The 19,639-nt window shown below is 41.8% G+C and overlaps 2 protein-coding genes across 2 annotated transcripts in view; both read right to left on the bottom strand.

Annotated features, from left to right (window-relative positions):
- LOC309805278 (uncharacterized protein) overlaps positions 1-19,639 on the bottom strand; it is a gene marked incomplete at its 5' end in the record, with an annotated part of 211,014 nt that overhangs the window by 16,775 nt on the left and 174,600 nt on the right. The window contains 2 exons of the mRNA XM_082623210.1: positions 1,135-1,222; positions 2,274-2,690. Coding sequence (XP_082479336.1) covers positions 1,187-1,222; positions 2,274-2,690 — 453 coding nt within the window. The 3' untranslated portion in view covers positions 1,135-1,186. The remainder of the gene's footprint in view (positions 1-1,134; positions 1,223-2,273; positions 2,691-19,639) is intronic.
- LOC309804399 (olfactory receptor 1f45-like) lies at positions 14,774-18,465 on the bottom strand (the record flags this gene model as incomplete). Its single annotated transcript, XM_082621747.1, is given in 4 exon segments — positions 14,774-15,439; positions 15,443-15,695; positions 18,041-18,119; positions 18,276-18,465. Coding segments are annotated over 4 exon segments (1,188 nt in total).

Below are 19,639 nucleotides of genomic sequence, written 5' to 3'. Positions count from 1 at the left end.
TCCCCAGCAACGTTAACTACTATTGTTAGATGAGGATGAGTAAAGGAAGGACACTGTATAGTCATTTCTATCTACCAACAGTAGATAGATAGACATCATGAACTAGAATAATATCGTTTAGCTACCACAATCACCACATATTGAACATCTACTATGTGCCCGGCCCTGATAAGAACGCTTTCCATGCACTAACTCCCAGGATCCTCTCATCTACCCTTTGAGGTAGGCCCAGTTGCTGTATTCATGTTACAGGTGAAGAAGCTGAGGCACAGAGAGGTAAGAAACTGAGGCACAGAGAGGTGGAGTTTTTTGCCCAAGACCCATTAACAGCAACAGAGGAGATGGGCACAAACCTGGCCATCTGGCTCAAAAGCCCCACTGAGGAATCACTGTATACACTGCCTCTCCACTACCAATATCCCATGAAACTCTCACTGCTGCTTCCTGAGGAGTCTTCTCTCTGCTCTTGGAGTCAAGAGACCTCTCCATCTACGTCCCCACCAGCATGGCTATCCTTTGTTCACACAGTGGCTCACCTGGATGGGGTCCCACCCTCATTCTCATAACATAAAGATGAAAATGGCAGGTCAACATCAGTTTTCAAGAGAGTGACAGAAGCAAGGCACATGATCCAGAAAGTTAAGATGGAGAAAAACTAAAAACTATGGACTGGGAAAAGCCTGGCGAAGGTATCATGAGGATTTCTCAGGGGCGGAAAGAAAAAGAAAAGCATTCTGGCCAAGGGTAGGGAGGGGGACACGACTGAGCAAAGGAGACAGGCCAGAAAGGAGCTCTGCCAAGTGTGCATGTTTGTTTGTTCTGACCCCAAGTGGTATAAGACATGTGGCATCTTACCTATCAATTCAGTAATCATACAGTGAATTGAGATTAATGAATAAAAGAGTGTCTATTAGAAAAAAAAAGAGAAACACAGGCCATGGATTGGGGGGTTGGAGGCAAGCATTCCCTATGCAATCCACCATCCACCAGGGTGGACCAACTCTTCCAAGGCAGAAGGACATGGGCTCCAAATCCTGGTGAAGACTGTATTGGGGAGAAAACTTCAGTTTGAGGGTAAAATAACAGAAAAAAAAACCCATCTATCTCTAAGACCTGAGATGGCAATGAACTCACCCGAGACCTTGCTTCCCTCTGTTCAGGAGCCATGTCCTCTTTCTGGGCAGTTTCACCTTAGGATGGGAGAAGTCTCCAGAAGCCAGATCTGAGAGAAGAAAAAGGGAACCAGGAGGAAGCCCCTTCTGCTTTCCACCCCTCAGAATCAGCAGCTCTGAAACCTTTATACCACTTGAAAATGATGCCAAGTGTCCCCAGAGAAGGAAGTCAGAAGGAACGAGGGCTAGACAGGACCAGAGAGAAGGGCTGGGTCATCCTGGTCCAGGCCCAGCTCTTTCCCTGGCTCAGAGGAAAAGTCCTAGGACTCTATCAGCAGTAGCAGCAACTCCCTGAGCCTCACCGCATGCCAGGCACTACCTATCAATACATCGAGTCCCACAGCACAGTTGGCATTGTCAGCACCCCATTTTATAGATCAGGAAACTGAGGGCAGAGTGGGAGCAACTTGTCCCAGTCCACACAGCCAGGGAGGGTGGCACCAGGGTTCCAGGCACCGCGGGCTCCAGAGCACCTGCTCTAACCTCCCTGCGTGCATGTGACAACTTTTCTCCACCTCAAGCATTCCCACCCAATTCCTCCCCCTCCTGTCAAGGAAACAATTTCCAGATTTCTAGAGAAAGCTGCTTCGGAAAGGGAAAACATCAGCTCTCCTATGGTGGGGAGGGGCTGCTGTCTTGAGGAAAGGGCACATTAAACCAAAGACCTGGGTCCAGTCCTGGCTCTGCCACTGGGGGAAGCCGGCGACTCACTTCTCGCGTAAAACAAGCCTGTCACTCGGAAGTGCAGGGGTGATGATAAGGGGAGGAAATAACTTTCTCACGTTCACTGCCAGCCCGAAACAAATTCAAATGCCAGCAGGCGCTGAGCAGGCAGCGCGCTGGGAACTGGTCGGAAAGAAGCAGGAGGGTGGCTGGGTCCAGCCAATGGGGACGAAGTGCCCGACATGTCTCGTTCAGGAGCACGTCAGTGGGACGGCTGGGGGCGGCAGGCGAACAGAGTCAGGGGTGCCCGGCTCTCGGCCCGCCGGCGCCCACAAAGACCCGGCTCGCGTCTCTTGGGCCTGTGCCCCATGCCCCGGCGACGCATGCTCCCGAAGCCCGGTCCTCCCTCCCGCATCCTGCCTACCCCCCGCCGCTCACCTCGCCCAGGCATCGGGGATTCCGCGGGCCGCAGGCTGGAGGCTCCGGAACTGCCACGGCCAGACAGAAACTTCCGCTGGGGACTCCACGCGGTGCCGCCTCGGCGGACCTCTGGCGAGTAATTAGCTCATGCCAACGGCAAACGCCCGACGCCCGACGCCCCACGTAGGTCCGGGAGGGACGGGGCAGGGACAGTCGCGAGCCCCTCTGGGAAATGTAGTCCATGCGAGAACAAAAGATTCTGGGAAATGTAGTTCTTCGAGCTTGTCTGCGAGGAGAGCCCTGGCTGAGCCTATCACTTGTCCAGACCCCATTCTGGGTTCGTGGTCGAGCTCCTTGGGCTGCTGGCTCCTGGGTTCCTGGTTCTTCCAGGAGGAAACCGACGTTCCTACAGGGCAGTGACTTGTAGCTCTGCATCTGCGTAAATGAGAGCAAGGCAAGTAGACAACCGCCAAGAACAAACCTATTTCCCCGTAAGTCTTTCAACAAGAGTGTATGGAGGACTTCCCTGGTGACTAAGTGGTTGAGAATCCGCCTGCCAATGCAAGGAACACGGGTTCGAGTCCTGGTCCTAGAAGATCCCACATGCCTTGGAGCAACTAAGCCTGTGTGCCAGAACTACTGAGCCTGTGCTTTAGAGCCGGCAAGCCACAGCTACTGAGCCCATGTGCCACAACTGAAGCCTGCACACCTAGAGCCCATGCTCGGCAAGAAAGAGAAGCCACCTCAATGAGAAGCCCACGCACCTCAACGAAGAGTAGCCCCCCTCACACCACAACTAGAGAAAGCCTGTGAGCAGCAACGAAGATGCAGCACAGCCAAAAATAAATAAAATAAAATAAATTAATAAAGAAAAAGAAATTTATCCTGAGCACAGACTCTACATTCTCGCTATATGCTATGTTCATCATTGCTCAGCTGTGTACCAGAGCTGTGGCACAGCTTTGTGTCTTCAGATGACCCCACTTGGAAGCACACTGCTTGCTCTACCACCAGTAGACTTCAGGGGTCACACTGCACGTCATCCCCATGGCTCCAGTCCTTACATCATCTTTAAAGTTTTTCCTATAAGAGGTTTAATTAATGAATTGTCTAATACATAACAACATGCATGTGTAATCAGTACTGCATACCATTATACCTCTACCAATTAATAACATTGAAACCCAAATCTAATCTTGTCCCATAGGACTCAAATCATTGGCTAGGTTTAAGGAGCACATATTTTGAAACATTTAAATTTGATCCAGTTCTAACAAGTAATCCACACTTATTCTATTCTCATTCACATCATTTATGACATTACATTAATACTTTCTTTCATTTCTTGGCTCAGCAATACATCAGCCCAAGAAATGTGACTTAGCAAATTGTGGCATATTAATCTCTTGCTAGCACAGAATATATTTTGTAAAGATTTCAAGATACCCCTTACAGATTTCCTCCTGTGTCTAAAGCACTATGCTCATAAGGCATGTGATTCTGTGTGTTCTCAAGGCCTCCAGACACCAGGTAACAATGGCCCACACAGAAGGACAAATCTGAGAATAGTCTTTAAGTTGAAGTGAGCATTTTCTGTCCCAAGAGGTAAAGGTAAAAAATTATGATTAATAAACGTACCCATGCATCTTAACATACAGAAAAATTTAGATCTTATACCTTCTATCCAAGAATATATAGCTAAGATTAGATAGGTGTAACTTTGGGGCCATTATCCTCCACATCCTCCAAGTGTCCAGAAGTATCTTCTGGCCCAGCAGCCATAATTTCAGCTGGCTTCACACCGTTTTATTGTTTCATTTGTGTTTTGAATAGATACAAGGAGTGCAGTGTGACAGCTGGTCTTTGTCAGATATTTCCCTTCAGTGGGAGTGGTCTTTTCAGAGGTGCATACAACTATTCAGCAGCTGTCTCCTCAGATGTTTCAGATGATAGCTCAGGTACAAGGAAGCAAGACTCATGTTGGCTTTGAAGCCCTAGGCCCTATCAGATCTAATGTATCTTGTAACAGCCTATGAGAAGAGCTGAGTTTCCAAGGTTCCTGCAAGGGACTTGCCCAGTGTAAATACACTTTACCAATCAGGAGTCATTTTTATCTTAAGCAATGTTGCCTCATTATGCAGCTGATGAATCTTTTGAGCATGTTACCAAGGCAGTCAGAAACATAAATAAGATTGTTCAGAAACACAGTTGACATACTTTCTTGGGTGGTTACCAGGGGAACAGAGCTAAAATGCTATTCCAAGGTCAAATTCTTTCACAGAGAAAGAGAAAGGATTTCCTTATCTTATTACCTACCACCCATCCCCTTGTTCTTTGGTTAATTGTTTTTTTTCATTAAACTGTATTTTGAGATCATTACTGATTCGCATGCAGTTGTCAGAAATAACACACAGGGCTCCTGTGTATACTTTACCGTTTCCCCAGTGGCAACATCTTGCAAAACTATAGTACAATAATGTGCTTGTTAGCTTTTTTAATACAGAAAAGAAGACAGGTTAGTATATACCTGGTCACCAGGACTTATATTGTAAAATGGGCCATTAACAACCACTTTATTTATTAAATAATTAGGTGATTTTTTTGATCAAAATAACTTTTTAGTATCCATAGTATTTTTATAGGAAATTTTCTACCAAATAATAGTATGACAGTATTTAACACACCAAACAGTGTTATTTGACAGAGTTAACAGTATCTCTTTCACCCTCTCAGCAAGTGTCTCTTTTAGGTATCTCAAACTTAGTATGTTTTAAATTGGATGTTTTATCTTCTCTCCCAAACCAGTTTTACCAACATTTTTAGTAGACTTTATTTTTTTAGATCATTGTTAGCTTCACAGCAAAACTGAGCGGAAGGTACAGAGAGCTCCCATAGACCTCCTACCTTACCCACATACACAGCTTCCCTCACTATTTTTTTTATATACTGCAGGTTCTTATTAGTCATCCATTTCATACACATCAGTGTATACCTGTCAATCCCAATCTCCCAATTCGTCACCTCAACCCTGCCCACTGCCACTTTCCTCCCCTAGTGTCCGTACATCTGTTCTCCACATGTGTCTCAATTTCTGCCCTGCAAACCAGTCCATCTGTACCATTTTTCTCGGTTCCACATACATGCGTTAATATGCGATATTTGTTTTTCTCTTTCTGACTTACTTCACTCTGTATGACAGTCTCTAGATTCATCCATGTCTCAACAAATGACCCAATTACGTTCCTTTTTATGGCTGAGTAATATTCCATTGTATATATGTACCACATGTTCTTTATCCATTCATCTGTCAATGGGCATTTAGGTTGCTTCCATGACCTGGCTATTGTAAATAGTGCTGCAGTGAACATTGGGGTGCGGTGCATGTGTCTTTTTGAATATGGTTTTCTCAGGGTATGTGCCCAGTAGTGGGATTGCTGGATCATATCATAATTCTATGTTTAGTTTTTTTTTTTTTACATCTTTATTGGATTATAATTGCTTTACAATAGTGTGTTAGTTTCTGCTTTATAACAAAAAGAATCAGTTATACATATACATATGTTCCCATATCTCTTCCCTCATGCATCTCCCTCCCTCCCACCCTCCCTATCCCACCCCTCCAGGTGGTCACAAAGCACTGAGCTGATCTCCTTGTGCTATGCGGCTGCTTCCCACTATCTATTTTACATTTGGTAGTGTATATATGTCCATGCCACTCTCTCACTTTGTCACAGCTTACGCTTTCCCCTCCCCATATCCTCAAGTCCATTCTCTACTAGGTCTGTTTCTTTATTCCCATCTTACCCCTACGTTCTTCATGACATTTTTTTCTTAGATTCCATATATATGAGTTAGCATATGGTATTTGTCTTTCTCTTTCTGACTTACTTCACTCTGTATGACAGACTCTAGATCCATGCACCTCACCACAAGTAACTCAATTTCGTTTCCTTTTATGGCTGAGTAATATTCCATTGTATATATGTGCCGCATCTTCTTTATCCATTCTTCCAATGATGGACACTTAGGTTGTTTCCAGCTCCTGGCTATTGTAAATAGAGCTACAATGAACATTTTGGTACATGACTCTTTTTGAATTATGGCTTTCTCAGGGTATATGTCCAGTAGTGGGATTGCTGGGTCATATCGTAGTTTATCTTTAGTTTTTTAAGGAACCTACAAACTGTTCTCCATAGTGGCTGTATCAATTTACATTCCCACCAGTAGTGCAAGAGTGTTCCCTTTTCTCCACACCCTCTCCAGCATTTATTGTTTCTAGACTTTTTGATGATGGCCATTCTGACCGGTGTGAGATGATACCTCTTTGTAGTTTTGATTTGCATTTCTCTAATGATTAATGATGTTGAGCATGCTTTCATGTGTTTGTTGGCAATCTGTATGTCTTCTCTGGAGAAATGTCTATTCAGGTCTTCTGCCCATTTTTGGATTGGGTTTTGGCTTTTTTGTTATTGAGCTGCATGAGTTGTATGTAAATTTTGGAGATTAACCCAACTGACAAATTTGCTTCATTTGCAAATATTTTCTCCCATTCTGAGGGTTGTCTTTTGGTCTTCTTTATGGTTTCCTTTGCTGTGCCAAGCTTTGAAGTTTCATTAGGTCCCATTTTTTAATTTTTGTTTTTATTTCCATTTCTCTAGGAGGTGGGTCAAAAAGGATCTTGCTGTGATTTATGTCATAGAGTGTTGTGCCTATATTTTCCTCTAAGAGTTTGATAGTTTCCGGCCTTACATTTAGATCTTTAATCCATTTTGAGCTTATTTTTGTGTATGGTGGTAGGGAGTGTTCTAATCTCATACTTTTACATGTACCTGTCCAGTTTTCCCAGCCCCAATTATTGAAGAGTCTGTCCTTTCTCCACTGTACATTCCTGCCTCCTTTATCAAAGATAAGGTGAGCATATGTGCGTGTGTTTATCTCTGGTCTTTCTATGCTGTTCCATTGATCTACATTTCTGTTTTTGTGCCAGTACCATACTGTCTTGATTACTGTAGCTTTGTAGTATAGTCTGCGGTCAGGGAGCCTGATTCCTCCAACGCCCTTTTTCATTCTCAAGATTGCTTTGGCTATTCGGGGTCTTTTGTGTTTCCATAAAAATTGTGAAATTTTTTGTTCTAGTTCTGTGAAAAATGCCAGTGGTAGTCTGATACGGATTGCATTGAATCTGTAGATTGCTTTGGGTAGTATAGTCATTTTCACAAAGTTGATTCTTCCAATCCAACAACATGGTATATCTCTCCATCTATTTGTATCATCTTTAATTTCTTTCATCAGTGTCTTATAATTTTCTGCATATATGTCTTTTGTCTCCTTTAGGTAGGTTTATTCTTAGATATTTTTTTCTTTTTGTTGCAATGGTAAATGGGAGTGTTTTCTTAATTTCACTTTCAGATTTTTCATCATTAGTGTATAGGAATGCCAGAGATTTCTGTGCATTAATTTTGTATCCTGCTACTTTACCAAATTCATTGTTTAGCTCTAGTAGTTTTCTGGTAACATCTTTAGGATTCTCTATGTATAGTATCATATCATCTGCAAACAGTGACAGCTTTACTTCTTCTTTTCCAATTTGGATTCCTTTTATTTCTTTTTCATATCTGATTGCTGTGGATAAAACTTCCAAAACTATGTTGAATAATAGTCGTGAGAGTGGCTAACCTTGTCTTTTTCCTGATCTTAGTGGAAATGCTTTCCGTTTTTCACCATTGAGGACGATGTTGGCTGTGGGTTTGTCATATATGGCCTTTATTATGTTGAGGTAAATTCCCTCTATGCCTACTTTCTGCAGGGTTTTTATCATAAATGGGTGGTAAAATTTAAGTTAATACATGCATAAGCCCTCTGACTTCCCACATACCTGAATATGTGCATATTTTCCATCATTTCCCCTTTTGATTGCAAATCTTGTTAGAAAGCAGTGATGCTCAAAATATCCATCCCTCAATGCTGGGGTGCTGGCTCTTACCTCAGGTTCAGATCATGTCCCTCGCTGTTACGTCTCCTTTATTTTCACCTAGTCACTCACATTGGAGGAAAACTATGCTGATCTCATGAACAGGCTCAGAGATATGTTAATGGGGAAACACTTTATAGGCTATACATTTTATCACTTACACTCAATTGTCACAGAAGCATTGCACATGTGCTATTAGCAGCAGACTTAAAGCAAGCAGTGTCACATTTCATGAGTAGTTATAATCTGTGAAAATTTCGCTAGATAATTCTCTTTCCATTCAGAACATCAGGGCAAAAGCATGGTTAACACAATAACTGTCATAAATACAGACCTTAACTAACAGAAATAGAATTTAACATCCACTAAAACATAGTCTTTTTTCTCCCTGAAATAACCCTCATCTCCACCAAACAGCAAATCAAAACTAGTTTGTTTGCAATTGACCATATCAGCTCCTTCAAGCTGGCTGAGGTAGAAGTCCTCAGGAGTCTCAGACTGAATTCCCCAAAGGCCTCTCAAGGCCAGGAATGCCATGACAAAAGCCTGCCATAAGCCTCCACCTCAGTGGATTTCTGTCTTCTAGAGGTATCCCAAATATCAAGATTCGTGCACATGCCAGGAGACAGTCTTTCCCATTCACCTGATAAGGCTGCTCAGAAACCAGGAGTCCCAGTTTTTGGAGGGACTAGGTAGAGAGAAAAGAAAAATGTTTCAATTCTACCCTCAGGAGTAGTTTACCCAATTGCTGTAAGTCACAACTAACTTGAGGGGAAGGGCATCCCTCTATCTGGAAAACACAGATCAAAACTTTCCAGACAAAACCCATAAATATTATAACCATATTCACCAGTTCACTCAGTAACCAATCCTTCCATTAACTTTTTACGAAGCCATCAGGTTTTCCTTTAGGATTATTTAAGTTTTTACCCAGTTCTGAAGTGTAATCTGAAATTTATCAGAGACCTGTTATTAGCAAAAGGTCGTTCCTATGAATCTGGAAGATGAAGCACTTTTGCAAAAGCATCAGAGTACAACAATAACTGTCTACAAAAGACAAAAGACTTAAAAAGTCACAGTTAAACATATTATCACAATATAAGCAATAAAGAATCTTGGTTATAGTAACTAGGATTATGACTGATTATAATCTTAACCCTTAAAAACCTTAATCTCTCACCAAAACCAAAAAACAATTGTGCATTTCCTGATTGGTAAGCTTAATGCTTTAGTCTTATTCTCCTAAGCAGGCAAAAGTAGATAAACTTAGACCTGCCCAGCAATTAATGTTCCAATATTTTACCTTTTTTGAAATGACTTAGTCAATGAATTCTCTTCATGTAACTTAGTTTAGTTTCAAGTTACAAAAATCTTGAGAGACTATTTTAGATAGACACTCCCAAAACATAATTATTCCCATAAAGAATTTTAAAATCCTTGCTCCTTTTTGTTCATGTACTCTTAGAGATCACATATGATTAGATTAAAGTTCCTGAGAACCCAGGTAGATCATATACATCTCAAAGGTACAGGAAGAGAAATACCAATTCCTTCAGAGAGCTAGCTTAACCAATTACAGAAGGCTCACTTTGATACAATAGCAGAGCCATGAGGGGCCATTGTTCTCCAGATCTCTTGGCCGCCCCCATTCATCATGCACAGCCACTACAGGGTCCCACATACTAGTAGACATCCACTACAGTACTACCCCTGCAACTTTCAGGATTACCCCCTCAACTTTTGGACCCCACGTGTGAATGGCCGGCCACCCCGGGATAAAACCCACAACTTTCAGGCCCCACAAGCTAGTGGACAACCCCTGCAACATTCCATTCCCCATCCTGTATTTCCCAACATCTCAGTGCTCACAAGAGTTTCCTTGTTCTCCTGGCTGGCTCTGCCAACTGTTGGGCTGCACCCAGCAGGCCTCTAAGGCCTACATTTGCCCAGTTTAAGACCAAAGAAGAAGCCTGGAGTCAGCAACAGAGACATCAGTGGCTTAATGGATGGTAGGGGGTGTAGATTGCCAGTTATAGAGGGAATTACATCAGTTTGGCGCATTAGTTACCAGGACCCATACTACCCCTTTGATAAGGACAATCACTAGCCTGGGCCTGGGGCAAGCATGTAGGAAGTTCAGTCGTGTGAGTAGGGTATAGGTGAAGCAGGCAGTGGTTGAGCAGGGGATGTTCAGAGAGGAAGAGAACCCCTATCCTGAGTGGCCTGACCATATAAATGTCATCAGTAGTATACCATGTCCCTGTTCCCTCCTTCCTGATCCTCTCCTCCCCACTTCATGTAGTAAAGTCGGAGTAATTTATTTACCTATTTGGCTTTGAATGATTTCTTTACCAAAATATTATATTAGATATGATTTCTTGAGACTACTTTTGGCTTCATTATGACAATTTTTAAGGATATAAGCTGAATTTATTTACGATAGAAATTTCTTGAAACAACTGGATCACTAGGCAGTTCTTTGGTCTTTTTAAGTTCTATAGGGAGTTTGTGTTGTAATCATGGCTTTGTATTGTGGGATTTGATCTGCATCATCAAGTCTGAATTCTTAAGGGACATCTGCAGTTACTTTCATGCAACAAAGATAACCTCACATCCTTCTTGGCAAATATATCCATCCACAATACAGGGGCAAGTTTGTGCCTTTATATCAGTTGTATGTCACATTTAGAAATCATGATGAACCTGAACCAGTAGTTTTTGATGAGCAACAGGATATGCTTGAAGTTTAGAATGAATAAAAGGTGGCCTGTTTTGACGGTGGGCTTGGCAATACACTGTGTACCTCTGTGTGGCTCACAAATGAAAAGTTAATCTAGAAAACCAGATTCATTTGGAATCAGATTTCATAAGTTAGACATAGCCAGCTTTCAATATTCAAGTGACAAAAGGTCAATGCCGAGAACAAAGTCATCTACTAGAAGGCCAATTGACAATGTGATAGATAAAGTTCATATAAAGCCTAGCTTTCTGCCCTCAAGCACAAGGAGACAAGATATTACAGGCAGAACACTAAGAATATCTACTAGGCTACAATATCCAGGGAATAGCAGGAAGGGCTTCTTCAGCTCATGAGAGATGGTGCTGGACTCTGATGGAAACCGTGGCCTTGGAACAGACACTTGAAGGACAAGTTAGAGGAAAATGATTCCATGAAACTTGAAAATACCTCCAATGGCCGTGACATGGAGCAATCCTTGCTCCCTCCAGGGAGAACAGTATCTGGGGAAATGTGCCAGGAAGAAGGATGAGCCTTTATTCCAACATCATTGAGGTGAAGCCAAACTTTTCCCTCCATATGTTTTTTGTTTGTTTGTTTTTGTTGTTTTTTAAACATCTTTATTGGAGTATAACTCCTTTACAATAGTGTGTTAGTTTCTGCATTATAACAAAGTGAATCAGTTATACATATACATATGTTCCCATATCTCTTCGCTCTTGAATCTCCCTCCCTCCCACCCACCCTATCCCACCCCTCTAGGTGGTTTGTGTCCAAATGGTTTTAATTGGCTCACAAAGAGCTGTTCCTGTTGGCTAACTAGTGCTAGATGGAAGTTGCCTGTGGGGAAGTGGGGGTGGTGTCTTTAGGGAGTCCCAGCTGCAGAGAAGAGGCTCCTGGCAGAGGCCTGGCCTCTGCTAACTCAGGCCCTGGAGGGTGAATTCCCAGACACAATCCTGATTTCCTGGCTGCTCCCAGGGGGGACTCTGCCAGCCTGGCACTGCTTTGCTTCTATGGGCAGAGGTCCCTCAAAGCCCTGCATGAGGCTGAGCTTTGATTTATGACCACTTCATGTCATGTGTGACTCTCACATGCAGGAAACCACAACAGAGGCTGATTCTACCTGGACCTTAGAGTAAACCCCTTTTCTTATTTCCCCTTCATTCCCCTTAAGTGGTTGAAGTAATGCAAGGAGCCAGTGAAGATGGAGTTGAAGGTGGCCCTCAGAAGTAGGAGGTTTAAAGACTCGAGGCTCTGGTAGAATTAAACAGCATATAACCTCACACCACAGCCAGTCTGAGCAAGACAGAGGCCTTTCCTCTTTCTGCTAACACCACACTGCTGAGATTTCTTTTCCCCTTCAGACAGGATCTTCTGTCTGGTGAATGATGATTTCTCCCTTGAGCTGAATGAGTGGGGACCATGTAGATAGAGAGTGATTTTCCCTTTGACTTTGTACCCTATTGTAAGTTCACTGATTTCTCTCTATCCTCATGCTCCTTCTCACAGCCAACTTTTGACTGACAGTTGAGGGAGAGATGGATGAGCAATAAAACTATATCCCAAACATGGCTCTTTTCATTCAACCCTGCTGCTTCTTTGGGTCCCAGAATGCAGTGGAATCTTTCTGTGTTCTGGAGTAACCTTCTCAGTACTTTAGTTCCCTAGATTTAAATTTTTACCCTTCTGATTTTTTTTGTGTCTAGGAATGTTCACTTCCCAGTTTACCATTAGACTTGCCTACCACATCATCAGTGATTTTTCAATACATGATTATTTGGGATGAACAAAAACTCTACTGAGCATTGTATGGGATGTGCCCATGCATAATCTATGGTATTTTATCAAAGTGAATATGTAATGTAATAACCAGAGGAGACATGTATGCAGATATGGGTAATGCAAGGAAGAATATGATGAGACCAAAATGAGTCATGTAACCTTAAACACCAACATTAGTCCATGTTATTATATCTCAAACATTTGCACTAAACTACTTCTAAAATAAAACTTAACAGTTCAGAACACTACATTGATTTTATCACATGTAGTCAGGTTCCCACTGGCACCAACATACATTTGGGAGTTCATTTACTACAACCAAGAAGAACTGTGTTGTGTGCTCAGTACATGTCTGTGAGATGTAATTAGTAAAGAAGTTAAGGGGAATGCACAATTATTAGAGTCTTTAAAAATCAAGGGAGGGCTTTCCTGGTGGCACAGTGTTTGGGAGTCTGCCTGCCGATGCAGGGGACACGGGTGCGTGCCCTGGTCCAGGAAGATCCCACATGCCGAGGAGCGGCTGGGCCCGTGAGCCATGGCCGCTGAGCCTGCGCGTCCAGAGCCTGTGCTCCACAACGGGAGAGGCCACAACTGTGAGCGGCCCGTTTACCACACACACACACAAAAAAAAATCAAGGGAGTTTTTCAGCAGACGAATGAAAGAAAGAGGAAGAGAATTAGGAGGAAGTCATGGAACATATAATTATGTGAGTTGATGACAAACAAAGTTGTAAGAATGGCTCGGGGCCGAGTCATCTTGGGCTTGTATTTGAAGGTAATACTTGGATTTATCCTGGCCTCTTCAATATTTCTATAAGGAGTGGCTGACAGGATGTCATCAATGTTTTAGGAGGATTAAAGTGATCCTGTGTGCAGGACAGATATGTGTAGGGGGAAGCAGGAGGCAGTCAGAACCACGATAAGCCTGTTGCTGTGCTCATGGTAAGAGCTGGTCAGTGTTGGGACCAAGTGGGAAAGAAGGTGATAGTGAGGACAATGAGTACTGATTTTTCACGAGAGTAGAGAAGATTGAGAAAGGAGAGAAGGCCAATGAGGAATTGAAGGCTTTTGAAGAATGACCACTGGAGATTTAGGTGAGTGCTCCCTGGACACCAGGGAAGACGAGGTGGGAACCCTCAGGTGTAGAGTAGGAAAAGAGGCAAGGGCTCCTAGAAACTTTCCCCATGGATTGGAACAAACTCTGGACTTGGAGTCAGAAGTTCTGGGTTCTAATCCAAATCCTGTAATTAATTCATGTTTTCATGTTCCTAAGTTGTTATAGGAACTCTGGGCAGTTTAGCATTAAGGGAACCTCTGCTTCTCTTAGCCCATCTAAATTTGAAGGGATACCGAGATTTCTATGAGGAATTCTAGCTACTGTCTGAGGCTCGTCACCCTCTGATACCCATCCCTGACACCCATGCCAGGCAATAAACCACCAAGAAGTTAGATTGGTGGTGGGGGAAGAAGAATAGTGCAGGGCTAGGTTCTGAGCTGTGAGAGGAGAGGGTAGGAATTGAGCCTAAGACAGAGGAAAAGTTAACTAATTCAGTAATGACCAAAGACCCTGAAAGTAACAGCACCATTTGTAACCAATAATTGCTCGTTGTACAGCCCTGGAAAAGGTAACTTTTCTGTGACTCAGTAAATTGGGGATAATTTAACATCTCCTAATGTGAGGCCATAGAGGACAGGTGACACTGAGGAGAGCCAACTCTAAAGTTTTCTGAAATTCTCAGACCATATAGTAGCCACTGTCTCATAGGGTTGCTGGACCCAATCCTGTCTTTTCCTGAATTTTTGTTGTCTGTAAAATAAGTGTTTTTAAATCACACCTTTTTATACATAACTAATGGTTTTATGACTTATGAGCACCTATCAGCCTCATATTTAAAAGCATGACCATGATCACATATCATTAATTACAGGAATAGTCATGGGTAAATTTACACCTATAGGGACTCAGTTTCTTGGTCTGTAAAATGAAAAAAATGTATGCTATCAAGAGTCCTCTCAGTTCTAAAAGTTTTAAATTATAGAATATGAAATTAGTTTCCTTAAAGCTCCCTTCATGTCATGATTTCTCAAGCTGTAGATGAAGAGATTGATGAGAGGAGTCACCACTGTGAAGATGACAATAGTCACCACATCTTGCACTGAGTACGAGGATGAAGGGTGCTTATAGACCCCCAGGATTGCCCCATAGAACAGGGAGACCACAGTGAGGTGGGATCCACACGTGGACAGGGCTTTCCTTATTCCATGGGCAGATGGCAACTTCAGTACATTAGAGAAGATGGAATCATATAAAATGATGATACATGTAAATGGTGTCATAAATACCAGTTCACCCACAGTGAATACCATCAGGTCATTGATAAAGGTATTCAAACAAGAGAGTTTTAGAATAGGATAAGGGTCACAGAAAAAGTTATACACAGCATTGTTGGAACAAAATGTGAGTTGCACCATAAGAAGCGTGTGTAGGAGACCATGCAGATTTGTACTGAGCCAAGATGCAGCCACCAGAAGGACACAGAGTTTGGGCCTCATGATCATGGTGTAGTGGAGTGGGCAACAGATGGCAGTATAATCATCATAGGCCATCACACTGAGGAGGAACCCATCTCTGTTGATGAAAATGATGAAGAAGTAAATCTGGGTCGTACATACCATGTAAGAGATAGACTTGCTTCACAGTATGTGATTCACCAGCTTCTTGGGGATTGTGACTGATGAAAAGCAGATGTTGACACAGGAGAGGTTGGCCAAGAATAAGGACATGGGTGTTTGGAGATGACTGTCACAGCTGATAGCCAAGACAATGAGAAAGTTCCCAATGAGGGTGACCAGGTACATCCACAAGAACAGCCCAAAGAGAATCTCCTCCTGCTCTGACTGCCCAGAGAGTCCCAGGAGAATGAATTCTGTGACTCCAGTCTGGTTGTCTCTGCCCAGGGGAGAAGATGTGGTCAAAAGTAAAAGGAAATATTTATTTAATTAGGCTCCATATATTGTTTAGAGATTACAAGTTTTTAATGATACCAGATCCAAAATGTATTTCTTAATTAATAACACTTCAAATATAAAAGTAGATGAGATTGATAATGTCATCATTTGAGCAAATTTTTTATGATACTGTTTTGTCATTGAGAATTAATTCACATTAGATAATTCTATGAAGCGAGTTTTAATGAAATAAATAGCTGGTTAATTTCTATAATTTTAATTTGTGTTTAATTATCTTTGATTTCATGCAGCTTAATTCATACTTCAATAACATTTAATGAATATCTGGTATATACAAGTTATTTTCACATACACAATCTCTTTTAATCCATATCATTCATATATATATATATATATATATATATTGGCCGCCTCACATGGCTTTTGGGATCTCAGTTCCCTGGCCAGGTACTGAACCTGGGCCACAGCAGTAAAAGCCTAGAATCCTAACCACTAGGCCACCAGGAACTTCTGTAATCCATCATTCATAAGTGAGGACCCTGAGAAGAAGAATCAGAGATGAAGAACCTGGGATTCAGGGAAATTAGGTGATGACAGATTAGATTGAAAGAAAGCGTAACATTTATAGTCTTGAAACAGCTGAAATGCCCTTTTCTTTATATTCCTCCCTAGTTTTACTTCCAAGTTTCAATTATCAACCATTTATTGAGACTATAACCAAGTGCCAGGCAGTGTCTTCCTGCCTTACATACATTTCTTACAGATTTAAAATATGTAAATTTAAAAAATAACAAGCTTAGGGAAAAATGAAGCAATGAGATTTAGCTATTTGTTTAAAGTCATAAGTTCTTTTACCCGAATAACTTTATACAACTCACTCAAATTCATTCTGGATCTCTCTTATTTTCTCAGGATTATACTAATTCTAGGCACTGAAGGATCTGCCTGGCAGTTTTCCCTCAACGTTGTAACTGGATAGCATCAAAATGTCATTGCAGTAGCTCACAAATGTTGGCTTGGATGAGCTAAGCATGCTAGTGAGTTTGCTATGTACTGCATTCTGTGAAGAGACTTCTTTTCTCCCTGTGCTGGCCAAAACAGGATCACTGGTATTTGTATTATTTTTGAAGAGGAAAAGGAGATTCATAGAGAAAGTCAAGTTATGGGGGCATATCCAAGTGATAATCCCAGCCTTAAGGAATTCATGCAGGCAGAAAGAGTCAGATAGAGAATTTTGAATATGTAAGAATACACAGTATTCGAATAGTAAAGAGGAGAGGAGATGGCATTTCAGGGGAGGAGATTTACAGGTTAAATGTCTTGACTGACTGGGATAAAGGATGTCACAGGCAATACTTTTAGGAGAGTGGTTGCAGGATGTATATAGTATGGTGACTATAAAGTATCCAGCATTTTGAGAGTTAACTTAGTAAAACCAATGTAAAATTCTGAGATCTGAAGCCATTTTCTCATAAATTATATCACAGAATTAAAAGGTAGAAAGGCAGTAGTTGGCAGTACCCAGAGCTATTGAAAGAAAGTACTTCAGGGAAAGGATGTCGAATGTAGAAGTGGGGTACAGGGGTTGCATCAAGGAAAAACCAAAACAATATTTGTGCAGACTTTTTCATTGTGCTCCAAAGAGTAGATGTTGATATTAGGGTCTTAATTGTAAGCTATTTCCCATAATGGAAATGGTAGTAGAATGTGAAAGAAGTATAGCAGGATGGTGTAGGGTTTTTCCTATTGTCTGGGAACTGGCAAAGGCCAAAACAGGTGTACAGGCTCTAAATAACCCAGACTCTAGGTCGAGAGATCTGCCAGCATTAAGGTTAGCCACTTCCTGTCAATGTTTGCTGAGATAGTCCTACCAGGAGTACAAGCAACGTTGGCCCCAACCCCCAAGTCAATATGGTAAGAGGGCCTGGTTTCATATATTAGTCCCTTGTGAATCTCTTTAGTTTGTGACTGTCTCTGAGACATCTCATGTTTTGCAGCATTGAGTGTTTGTGTTCCTGGACCTTAAAACTGAGGATGCTTCGTGCTTGGACTCCAGCTCAAGCTGACCCCCTCTGTGGGGTTCCATGTGGCATCCAAGCAACCTCCCTCTGAGACACTTCTGTAATGTGGTCATAGACCACAGTGAAGGTACACAAGGAAGCAACTAATAAAACGGTGGAGCTTAAGGGCAGAATAGGAGGGTCTTGAATGTCTGACAGAAGAGTCTCTTTTGTGAGGAAAGAGGGTGGCTCTTGGCTCTGAGCTTTTGGCCAGAATTTCTAAGAGCCTGCCATCACTGATCTTAGCAATGCTGCCCTTAGTTACCTCTTTCGTTTCCCACTGCTTAATTTTCTGTTTCCACCTTGGAAACATGCTTGCTCTCTTCTGCAATGGGCAGTACATCCTGAAAGAGGAAAGGCTTGTACATGTTAAACCAGGTGATGTTTCCCGTTTGAACTTGGTGAGATGCTGAAGCATTTAGTGTGTGTTTCTCCAAATGTAAATGTATGTGTTTTTGTCTGTGTGAATCTGTCTCTGTGGGAGATAACTGTGTCCTCACCTGCTTTCCCAGATTTTCTTACCTGGCTGCTCTGCTGCTGTGAGAGGCTATCATGGGACCCCTGTCTCCACTGGCTCCTTGCCTGACCCTGAATCATGAGAATGTCACAGCTAGTGGGGGAGTCAGAAAGATTTTCTCCCTGGAGGAGAACACTTAGATTCAGACAGGTGGATTCCCCACAGCTCCTCATTAAAGGCACACATACTAAGTGTTCTTTGTTCCTATCCTCTCTGGAAACAGATATCTCAGCCTGAGGGGAATCAGTTTAGTGTTCAGACTTGTTGCTTCCCATTGCATCAAGTACATCTCACACCCATGTCACAGACAAAATATACTTGTTCCCTTGTTCTGTGCTCAGAATTGATCTGAAGAAAAATTGTGAAGCCAGTGAACTTGGCCCACAGATATTCACGGTAGCTCCATTCTTTTTCTACACTGACTCCCTTTTGTATAATCCTTAAGTCTTTAGGACTCTGCACTCTTTCTTCTTTCAAATAAAAGGTTTGTCAATTTATAGTAAGAAAGTAAGGTCTAAGAACAGACCCTCAATTCTGTCTCAGTTAATCTCTGTAATAGTTGCTGTGTCCCTGACATAGGAAACCAGAGGTACCACTTAGAAATGCTGGCCTGTGGATGGGGGTAGGGAATACTGGGTGTGGGTTATATATGTGGTCATCTAAATAATATCTGTGGGCTATTGGAACTTGGATGTGTATTTTTAAGTTTCTATTTGTGTGCATATACATAGCAAAATTTTTACAAGGTGAGTTTTAAAACCAATTTTAAAAAATGAAAGAACACAAATATGAAATTGGGCAAAGGTGTGTTAGGCAAGTGCAAAAATTAGAGAACATTGGTGGCATTATTAATTACAGATAAAGCAATAATTAAGTCAACTGAAAGCATAAATCACAAAAGAGGAATATTTGATGATAACAAAGGACAAATTCATAAAACTTAATCACAGTTATGAAATCAAACAAAACAATGTAGCAACTGTTTGCAATAGCAATGTAGAATAGGAATAGGTTAGGCAAAGGTTTAAAAAAATTTTAAAGAAGTTGATTAATGTCTTAATGATGGACTTTAATATACAATTCCCAGAATTTGATAGATCAAGTAGTTAAGTTAAAAAATATGACAGAGATTTTGTTTAAACAACAAAGAAATTTGATTTGTACACAGGGAAATATATTCAATATTCTGTGATAAACCATAATGGAAAAGAATATTTAAAAAATGCATATATAACTGAATCACTTTGCTGTACAGCAGAAATTATCACATTGTAAATCAACTATACCTCAGTTAGAAATATATATATAGGGCTTCCCTGGTGGCGCAGTGGTTGAGAGTCCGCCTGC

Source organism: Mesoplodon mirus (assembly GCF_964341445.2).
Source record: "Mesoplodon mirus genome assembly, chromosome: 5".
NCBI classification, from domain to species: domain Eukaryota; kingdom Metazoa; phylum Chordata; class Mammalia; order Artiodactyla; family Ziphiidae; genus Mesoplodon; species Mesoplodon mirus.
The sequence above is the reverse complement of the archived record's forward strand: the minus strand, read 5'-3'. Positions and strand labels throughout refer to the sequence as shown.